Genomic DNA, 11,297 nt, shown 5'->3' with positions numbered 1-11,297 from the left:
CATTCAAAGAAATGGCCTCCACTCTCACATTCATCTTTTAAAAGACAAAGGGAACAAGCAAATCAATGGTCAAGTTCAATCTATTTGTCAAAACAAGGAGTAAATCTCCAGATTGACTTGGAGAAATTATGAATCTAGTATATTGTTTCTTTCTGATACCCAAATTGAGACTAAAACCCTTAAGATTTTACTATATAAATAGAGGTAGCCTCATACCTGGCTTAAAGGTGAAAATATCCTGGTTTTCTGGGCAAACATGAGATCATTGATGACCAAGGGAGACAAGCCAAGTTAATTAATCACCTGTGTGAATCAGCCACAGTGTTAGGAAATTCAGAGATATAAATTTCATAATTCTCATTTTAGAGATAAGGAAGCAGCTTCAAAGGAGGCAAGCTCATAGTTAATTACTTAGTGACTTTATTTCTGCCCTCTTGTCAGCCTAGAAAATACAGTGTGTTGGCAAAGAAGAGTCTGTTTGATGAACAGTGAATTGAAGAGCATTCTGAGTTTGGGGGTAGAGCGTAATCACTTGGAGTCACGTGACTGCATGCATGGCCTGGTTTCCAGGGACAGGTCTTTAGAGCTTCCAAGCCGTCGTCATCATGATGATGAAGTACACATCTGTGTCAATGGATGCACTTACACCTGCATAGTAGTTCATGAATTCCTCGGGGGTCACCTGTAGTGGAAAAGTCAGAAAGAGAAAGAACACTTTGTTCTTGTTTTAATGGACGCCATTCTTCCAACCCTGTAAAGAGAAAGGGGCAATCCCATGAAGGGTTTATTCCTGTGTGATTACAGGTGTGTGAGGAACAAACCTAAAAGAAAAGTAAAGATGAAACCAAGTTAAACATCATGGTAAGAGTGGTTCAGGGCAGGAGGAGAGGTGACCTTGAAAATATCCAAGCCATCCTAAGTGGAGAGAGGGAGAGTGTCATGGGGTGACATCTTTTCTTTAAGAACTGGGGCTTGTTAGTTCAGAAACAAGAGACTAGGCCCAGAATAGGAAATATGTGTCCTTCAGCTATCGTTAATACTGTCTTTCTGGTACATGTCAGAAGCAGGCTATATACAATATCAGGATAAGCGATGTCTTGTCTTTCAACAAATGCTCTGTCCTATGGGTAAAGAAAGTGATTTCTAGTACAAGGCATGCAGTTTGTGTGAGTTTCTCGGTACGAATTCCTCATTCAAGGCTGAGAGTAAGCAGAACCACGACCTTCTGCAGCTCTCTTCCCAGCCCTCCCGGCTTCTCCACTGTGCACTGCATTTGATTGATGGCCTGGAATATCAGCAGATATGTTTATCTATGTCAGGATTCATAGAATTTTGGGGGTGGGGGATAGGGGAATCTCATAAGTTAATAGGAGTTGGCAACATCTAAGTCAAAAGATAAAATCATCACAAGAAAGAAACTTGATAAATAACTGAGAAATTATTTCTAGTCCATAATAGCTTAATCTGTCACACTAATCTTTGGAAACATTAGTGTCTCTTTCATATACATGTTGGGGCTCACTGACAAACGGGAAAATTAAACAAACCAAAACAAAAAGCAATAAGCTAAACAAATCTACAATCTTCCCCAAACCTCTTTCCTCGAGACCAGTGAAAGACTTTAGGAAGAATGACCCTGAATTCAGTGAATAGAGGATCTGTGGTAATGATTCTGTAAATACAGATAAACAACGTACACATGGGAATTGTTCCCTGTGTGAAAGTGTTCATCATAAGGTGTTTTTATTTTATCTACAATATCTTTGGGTTTTTAGGATGTTATTAAAACTATAAAAGTTTGGGGGCTGGAGAGATGGCTCAGCAGTAAGAGGACTGACTGTTCTTTTAGAGCACCTGGGTTCAATTCCCAGAACCCACAAAAGTTTGAATCACTCAGATGAACATATTTATTATATCTATTAAATAAGGTATCTGTAGAGCCTTAGCAAATAGCTAGTTGATAAGTGCCCAATAAATATTGTTCAGATTTATTGTTATATTAAATAAAGCTGTATATATATTATGTTTAGTAATAAAAATAAGTTTTTTATATGATTTATATGTAAGAATCTCAAATATGGGTGTGTGTGAGCATACATTAAATATGGACATACAGAAAGTATGCAAAGACTTTGGGTACATCTTCCCAAATGTCATGTTCTGTGGTTCTTCAGTATAGCCAGTAATCTCCATTTCAACACACACACACACTCACACACTGATAAGAAACAGTTAATATTCTACATTACCAGGTTTATGATACTCAAGCAACATCAAATATTGTAACTACAAAAAAAAAAAAACCTCAATAACCCTTTGAGAATTTGAGAGATCACCATGGCAGATTAAGATAAATGTCAGAAGGGGATGAAATGGGGACGTTAAATCAGTTGAATCACAAATGGCTACTTGAGCTTGTTAGAGACAAGGGCAGCTGACATTTCCCTTGTGACAAAGAGGAACCACCTGCAGAAGGAACCAGAGACAGCAGGGGCCATGTAGAGCTGAGCTATTAGGGGAAATGGCAGTTGGTTATTTTTCACTTGACATCTTGGAGATCAAAGACAGCAGTACTAGAGGAAACATGCCGTTCTGTTATTCCTGTCCGAGATAATTTGGCTGCCCAACAGAAGCTGGGACTCTCTTGTATCTGGCGCACAATTCCTCAACCTACAAGACACTTCAGCTACTGCTCCATGTCTGTCTGCAAAATGTCAGCAGGAGGGCACTTCCCCTTCTTACCTCCCACCCAGTGATACGAAGACAAGTCAGCAGGCTTTCTGGGAAAGGGAGGGGGAAACTCCCTACAGAGGGCGGAGGCTTCTTGCCATAAGCACTATCCCTAGTCACTGTCTCGGTTACCTTTTCTGCTACGGTCTGGAGGTTCAAAGGTTCTGCTCTTGCTGCTGTTGTTGCTGCCGCTGCTGCTGAGGCTGAGGACCTCCCCTCCCTCAACCCTATGAATCTCAGGTCATCTAAGACAAAAACTGCCTCCAAGTGGTCAAACAGGTGGCTTATGCACCTTATTGCATCTCTCCCATATATGTTGTATACTTGAAGGTAATGGCCAATGAAGATGGAGTTGCTTTTGTCCTGAAGTTCACTGTAATTTAGATGTGCAAGCTAATCTCAAAACTGACTAAAGAGTGAGTCAGGGTAAAATCTGCTCTCTGGGATTCCCTTTACCAACAGCCTCTTTTCACACAGGCAAGTGTGAAGGCAAACAATGCTCCCAAGGGCAAGAGAATAGGAGCCAAACCTCCTGAAAGGCCCCCATTTAAAATCAAGCATGCTTTTATTGTAATCTACTTCACGAGAATATAGCTAAGCTGTACGTGGGGAATCCAGCAATGATGAGATGGGCTGATGTTCAAAACAAGACATTTTCCATGGTGAGTAATTAGTAGCTCACAGATTCCCCTACCAAGAAAGAGACGCCTGTCTCATTACACGTTGAAATGAATATTTTATCACTTTAGCTTTCAACAGTTCATGTGGCCCCAAAGACATGTTTTCTTCTGTTTGTAACAGTTATGGTGTCAACATGTTGAGCTTTGTAAGGCTCTGAACCTATTTCTTACTTACAATTCTAATTTGGGTAAATAAACTACATTTGGATTCATCTCTTTCACTTACCAATCCATCTTTATCATAGGGTGAGTCAAAGTTATCCAGAAATTTCCTGAAGACTTGTTCCTCCGTCCATTCCCCATTTTGATACTTTGGATGATGTTTAGCGTTATAAACTTCACGAAGGTCTTCAATGGTTATAACCCCATCTCCAGTTTTGTCTAACTTTCTAAAAGCTTTCATGATTACCTCTTTTCTGGCTCTGGACATTGGAGGCTAGATAAATTTAAAAACAAAAACAAAAACCCATGGAGAAATGCATGTGCAAATGAGCCTCTTCTGTAGCAGATATGATGATCACTTATTCGCCTCACTGATGTGAAATTGCCAGCTTACCACTAAGTGAGATGTTTCAGAAAGTCCCTCAGCTACTCCACAGCCTTCTGCCCACACCCCCTGAAATGTACTAGCAAGCTCTGAAAACAAATCCTTGAAGTAGCTAACCCAAAGCACGAGAAAGCCAAGCTCCTCAACAGAAAACATTGATTCCCTGGGAGTACGGTTGGAGACCATTTTTACTCTTTTTTTCTTAACTTCTTATTGATTCTTTCTTTATTTCACATCATGCACTCCAATCCCACTCAGCTCCCTGTCCCTTCACACCTCCCCTCTGTCCTTGCAACCTCCCCCATCAAAAGAAACCAGAAATCATAAACAAGCAAGTGAGTAAATAAATAAACAACGACAACAATCTTGTCGTGGAAGCTACTGTGTGACACACGGTAGACCCTTTTGTCCAAATATCCTTCACTTACACATGTCCAGGGCAATGAGTGATTGGTCTGGTTCATTCTGCTACGCTGATTGGTCTGGTTCATTCTGCTACGCTGATTGGTCTGGTTCATTCTGCTACGCTGATTGGTCTGGTTCATTCTGCTACGCTGATTGGTCTGGTTCATTCTGCTACGCTGATTGGTCTGGTTCATTCTGCCACGCTGTCAATACCGAATCCTCACCGGGGCTCACACTTACCCTTAACGTGAGAAGAAACTCATTGAAGTCTATTGTTCCACTGCCGTCTCTATCGAATCTCTGGAAAAGTTCTTCTGCCTCCTCTTTTTCCATGACCACAGCGTAATCATTTAAGCCTTTCAAAAATTCTTTGAAATCAAGGGTTCGGTTGTTATTGTCATCCATAATTCGAAACACTCTGAAGATAACAATATGAAACAAAAATAATAGCAAACAAACAAACCCAAATTGATAAAAACACAAAAACAATGTGTAAGTGCGAAGATAAAAAGAGCGAAACACTCCTCTTTGTCTTTAAAGTACAATACAGAAGCCCTAGGTTTACCTCCTCGGCCTCACTACCAAGCACAGAGGCTTTCCTTGGTATTTCACACGGGAAAACAAACCTTCAAACACACGCATGCGTGGACATGCAAACGCACAGACAAGGCTACAATTGCACTGTTGTATTCTAAGTACGTGGCACGGACAAAAGTTTGGATCTTTCTGTCTCTTTAAGATCTAGGTGTGAAGGCTTAGCTGTCGGGTGCCGTGTGCAGCTGGGAGTTAGTGATGCCTGCAGAGGCCTCGTGGAAGGAGGTCAGATGACTGCAGTCACGCCTTTGCAAGGGATATTTACCCCTACTGCCCGTTTCGTGGGCCGAGGCACTGCCTTGTCACAGGCCCAAAGCAATTAAGTTCCGTGAGCCTAGAGTGAAGCCTCAGAAACCGTCAACCAAAACGAATTTTCCTCCTCGTAGGCTTATTACCTTGATATAATAATGAATAGCTACTAACAGAGGGAACCTTTCAGAAATTCATGTTTGCTAATAATCCCTTAGTTCCCTTGTCTTCTACTTTAAAAAATGCCCCCCTTAAAAAAAATGCAGACAAGCAATTGAATCATAGTTTACCATAGTAATCTTAGTAAAAGCTCTAGAATCTAATATTGAGATTAATAAAGTTTCTAATTTCTCCACCAAATGTGCACTGAACACATAAACTGTATGGATGCTACTTTGTCTACAGGAAGCCTCTGCTTAGAAACACATAGATTATAGCCAAGGAACTTAACCGTTCCAAACACAAGGTACTTACTACCTTTATGGAAGAAATGATATATCTTCTCATTGCTCTTGTGGTGCATAAGGTCTTTCTACGAATTTCATAGCCCACTGTTATTATCTCACTCTTTCCCACCCTTTCCCTTCTTCCCCACGGGACCCCACTCCCTATACAAAAGCCCCAAGAATTATGTTTTTCACTCTTAAAAGACAGAATTATCCTTTAGGATTTCTAAGAGATGAGCTCGTCCTGTAGTTCTGCAGTAGCAGCAACTGTGTAACTTGAGTGTAACTTATTATCACTCGGGGTCTCACTTTTCTATAAAAGTCTACACTGATGATCCTTCCTTTCTAGTTAAAGCTGAAGTAATCTGCAATTTCTAAGTTACAACTTGCAATTTTCTCTTTACTAGTTCTGCCATGAGGGATTCAGATGCCAATGACTTAAAAAGCTGATGCCTGACAGTGGGAAGAAAGGAGACCAGCAAGGAGTAGGAAAATGATGATACATGTATATAAAATGCCATAATGAGACCTTCTACACTGAATGGCAATGCAAAACAAGAAAATAAGTAACTTTTTAGCTTCTTCTTCCTTTGAATTCCATATATTTAAAAAGAAAAAGAAAAAAAAACAACTCAGAAAGAACACTTTGAATATTGGATAAGCACACCATACAGACATGGGCTATATGGTGGCAGTGCCCATCTGTTTTACAGTGTAACAAGTTTACTAGGCAGCAATGATTCTACTAATATTCTTCAACTAGGTGAGTTAATGAATAAATTTTCCTTCTATAAGAAGCAGACTGATATAAGTGATAAATGTTGTGGATTTGGTCTAACATTTGTATTATGTTAATTAGGTTCTCAAAATTTTACAAGGATCCGCATGTAAGATGCTGAGGGTCCCTACGCCCAGTCAGTTCTTATTGGTAAATAAAGTTGTTGGTGGCCAGTGCTTGGGCAGGGAGACAGAAGTGGGACTTAAGGATTCCTGGACAAGGGGACTGAGAGGAAGGAGGATTTCCTACCATGCTGGGAAATGAGAAAAGCCAGACCTGAGAAGTGTAGGACAGAGAGACTGCCAACATGTAAGAGTTGGGGATCCTGTTGCAGGGGGGCTGCAGGCCTGGGTCCAGGGCAGCCAAGATGGAATATAAGTTTTAGTAAGTAAAAATTCAAGAATATTGGAGTGGAGAGGGTGTTAGCCACTTGGAGATTGTGGAGTAGGCCAACCATTGAGCTATTTAAGGCATATTAAAATATAAAGCTGCATATGTATGTCTTTCATCCTGGAGCCCAGAACACTGAGGCAGCTAGTGAGGAAAGACCACCACCACCACCGCTGAAGTGAGAAAGGGGGCAGGGAAATCAGGGTTCCGGCAGCCTTGAGTATAGATAGAATGACGTCTGCAGACTGCTGTGGTGACAGGGGTCTACTTTATTGTTTAGGAATGTATAGGGTATATAAGGGCTTTCTTAGGGAGATGAGTGGAAGGAGCTAATTGTTCCTGTCATCAAAGGAGCAGGAAGGGCTGATTGGTTATAGTTCAGCACCTAATTATCATGTAGGAAGGTAGCCAGGGGAGCCATGTGTGCTGAGTTATGCAGCCTTTCAGGGAGCTCTGATAAGGTCACTTTTTATACAAAGCCAGTCAAGGCCAACCACCTGTATTCAGGGACACACAGATAGGCAAAGACAGGGAAGCCCCTCTGAGAAGAGGAATCTCCCATTTTGCAATGAGCTCTGAAAGCCGCCCAGTCATGGGGGGGTGAGACCTTAATAGCAAAGTTCCCCACCACTTGGACCACTGAAAGGCACATCTAGAAGATGTTTACTCTCTTGGTCTGTCCCCCTGTGCAGCCTACAGAAGCTTGTCCACCCATGATGTCCAAGGCTGTGCTTATGTTGGATATTCAATATAATTTGTTAAATGCACACAAGATCCATCCTTAGGAGGCTCACAGTGTCCTTTCTCCTTGGGATTTTCAGTCCTCACGTCTATTCCCACTATCAAATATCAGAGAATATAGGAAGAATCACCTGGCCCACAGAATGCTACCAGGAATGAACACTCAAGTTATCCCATGAGCAGTTACAGAAACAAGTAAGACAAGACAGCCTAGCTGGGAGCAAACTCTTAGAGGCGATCTCATGTAGCCGAGACTGCTGGGCTTAACTCATTATATAGCCAGAAAAAGACGCTGGACTGCTGTTGATCAAACCTCCGCCTCCCAAGTGCTGGGAAGCCACCATGCCTGCTTCCCAAATTCTTTAATCACTGATCCACCTCCTTCCTCTGCTGCAGCTCAGGGGAGGGCCTTTCTCCATGTCCTTCCAGGCACTCACTCTAACTGGTGGTTTCCTTACCCCACATTGCTCCAGGAGCATCCTCCCTTGCAAAAGACACATGCTTTGCGAATTTGGGGTTAAGCATCAGACATTTCATGAGGACTCGGATATTGGCTTTCTCAAACAATGCATTTCATAGATGAGAACCAGGGGCCTTACAAGGAAATGATTTGGCCAATAGCACAACATCAGTGCAAGAGTTTCCCAGCCATTTCTTTCCACTTCCTTTCCTTGCACCTCCAACTGTGGGTTTTTGAAAGAGAATGGCTCCCTTAAACACAAACCTTTGAATCTTTGGTCCCCAGTTGGTGGACATACCCAACCAGTTCTCTCTCTCTCTCTCTCTCTCTCTCTCTCTCTCTCCCTCCCTCCCTCCCTCCCTCTCTCTCTCCTTCCCTCTTTTCTGTTTGTGGATCAATGTGCAAATTCTCAGCTACTACCCGAGTGCCATGCCTGCTTGCCTGCTGCCATGTTCCTTGCCATGGTGATCATTGACTCTAAGCCTCTAGAACCATGAGTCCCAAACTAAATGTTTTCTTGCATAAGTTGCCTTGGTCATGTTTTGTTATTGCAATAGAAATAAATAACAAGACACCATCTTACCTGCCAAGTCCTTTGATGCCTGCAGAACCTCTGGCCAGGCACTGCAACCGAAGTCTTTCAATAGGATCAGTAGCTGTGGAGAGCTTTTTCTTGGATTGGATTGCCATCTCCCGGTCATGGCGCGCTGTCCCTGCCATCTGGTGGGAGAATCCACAGCATGTTAATGGAGTTTACACCCTACTGCCTACCTCTGGCTGGGCAGTTGACAAAAGGAAACTTACAGCTTTCTGTTCACTCCCCTCCAGGGTCCAGTCTCAACCTTCCCAGAATTTGGCATTTTTGACTATCCCAATTGTGCTCCTGGTATATTTGCAATTTATCAAGTTACAAAGACACCCACTTCCTTCACTGTGGACAATAAGTAAGCACACAGCCATTTCCCAATATGCTTTGATTCTTCCAAAGCCTTCCTTCCCACCATACAAACAGGTCCTTATAGAGAAGGGAAAGGTGTCAGGTAAAGGGACATAAGAAAGAGTTCAGAAGCTGCTAAGGATGCTAAGTTGAAACAAATCAGAAGGTGGGTACACATGGAAGTGCCAGAAGCCATTTATCCTGAAACTTTTTTTTTTTTTTTTTGAGACAGGGTTTCTCTGTGTAGCCCTGGCTGTCCTGGAACTCACTTTGTAGAACAGGCTGGCCTCGAACTCAGAAATCCGTCTGCCTCTGCCTCCCAAGTGCTGGGATTAAAGGTGTGCGCCACCACTGCCCGCCTGAACCATTATTTAATAGTAAATTTCTCAGCATTCACTTGTTTGAACAAATTGTGTGTGCTCTATATTATTTTTATTTATAATGCTCCATATGCCTTTGACTCAACATTTAAAATTCTCCAACTTGGATTAAATGCTAACCTCTGTTGCTTTTGTTTTCATTGTGTTTCTCAATATGAATGCTACTGATGCTTAGCAGTAACTCATATATTCCCTTTAGGAGGTTAATAGCCTCAATACCTAACAAGGTTTATAAGAAAATTGATAAACCAATTCTCTCCCCCTCTCTGTCTCTGTCTCTGTCTCCATCTCTCTCTCTCTCTCTCTCTCTCTCTCTCTCTCTCTCACACACACACACACACACACACACACACACACACACACTCACACCTTTCTCCATTTGTTTTTGTTTGTGTAATAAATATTCAGATATAGAAGAAGGTAACCTGGGCAGTCCAGACTTAGTTCGCACAGCTCTTACTTCAGTGGAAAAAGCCCAAGACCAAAATCCTAGAGACCTGATTTCTGACAATATCATGATGTCACTGACATCACACCCCACACTAAAGTGTTTCTGAATCCAAAAGACCCTTTGAGCACAACATATGTCAGGTTGGACTTGGCCTACAAAGGAGTCCTTTAAACCTATTCATGGTGAATATGAGCTTACCCCCCAAAGTCTCCACTATTCACTGCTTATGACAATATGGACCAGAGAACACACAGCACCAGGATCTGCTCAGCATCTGATGAGGGACACAGCAGGCATCACATACCACAGCAGGAGCATGCTAGCTCCAGGACCCTTTGCTCTTTTGTCAAGCCATACTATAGTCAATATGGAGATCCCACCTGTAGACTTCCTTTAACTTTAATTTTTATCTCAGAGATCCTACTCAAAAGTGCTATTGATGCATGAAAGGTGGGTGCACATTAGGAACAGGAACCAAAGTATAGATTGGTAAAATAACTTTCCTGCAAGTGGCCTCAAACAGCAGACATTGGACTTTTGAGTCTTAGCAGAACTCTTTCTCTTCCACCATGTGTATCAGCATGTAAGTGAATTTTTCTGGCACTTTCTTATGCAAAATAAAAACAGAGTTTGGGAAGAGCAGATACTGGGAATTGGGACTCTGCCTACTTCTGCCTTCTGAGGCCAATTCTACCAGGGATGATGTAAGCTGATATCTCTGAATATGACTTGATAAATTCAGGGGGGAAATTATAGCCAAGCATGGTGTTTGAAATGCCCATATTAACCATCCTTCTCCATAATTTGGTCCCTCAACTCATCGACAAACAACCAATATTTACTACGTTATGTCCTCTTTTCAATGTACCATCTCAGGCCAGGAGGAAAGAGGGGTACCTGAAAGAACCACGCTCTTAATTTGAATTCTGAGGCCTAATATTAAAGCAGAACAGGACAAAAAAAGTTTTCAGGACCTGGGGTTTGAAAGAAAGGCAGGATAGAGTCCTATTTCTGATAAAGAAATACACACTCAAGAGATCTGAGGTTTCAATGGCACATGCAGCCTCTGGATACAATATCATGATGTCACTGACATCACACCCCACACTAAAGTGTTTCTGAATCCAAAAGACCCTTTGAGCACAACATATGTCAGGTTGGACTTGGCCTACAAAGGAGTCCTTTCTGACGCATGTGACCACAGCACCACCATGTGTTGGCTCAGCATATGTACAGTTCTCTCATCAGAGGCACAGTTCTGTCCATGTCTTCTATGGATGTCTGAGAGATTCATTACCTCTAACCAGTTTGCTAGGTGTGGGGCAACGGAGGACACAGATGGCCTGGAATCCCCCTCTAGTTCCATGACCGAGCTATCCAAGGACGCAGATATCACAGCCCAGCACACGGACTTTCTGAGGTGTCACAATGCCTACATTTTACTCATAATAGAAGGTAAAAGTTATCAAGGCTAGAGCTATGAGACTCTGACAAGGCAGAGCACCATAT

General features: G+C 42.2%; 1 protein-coding gene across 3 annotated transcripts in view; it reads right to left on the bottom strand.

Moving 5' to 3' along the window:
- Positions 1-397: 397 nt before the first annotated feature.
- Capsl (calcyphosine-like) overlaps positions 398-11,297 on the bottom strand; it is a 30,024-nt gene continuing 19,124 nt past the window's right edge. Inside the window, exons 2-5 of one of the 3 annotated variants that reach the window (NM_029341.1) lie at positions 8,604-8,740; positions 4,603-4,780; positions 3,637-3,846; positions 402-682 (exon numbers count right to left, since the gene is read on the bottom strand). In NM_029341.1, coding sequence (NP_083617.2) covers positions 581-682; positions 3,637-3,846; positions 4,603-4,780; positions 8,604-8,740 — 627 coding nt within the window. In that variant the 3' untranslated portion in view covers positions 402-580. The other 2 variants (XM_006520186.3, XM_006520185.2) reach the window with 2 other exon arrangements.

This window comes from Mus musculus, chromosome 15, assembly GCF_000001635.26.
Source record: "Mus musculus strain C57BL/6J chromosome 15, GRCm38.p6 C57BL/6J".
Lineage (NCBI taxonomy): Eukaryota > Metazoa > Chordata > Mammalia > Rodentia > Muridae > Mus > Mus musculus.
This window is presented reverse-complemented; position numbering and strand designations above follow the sequence as displayed.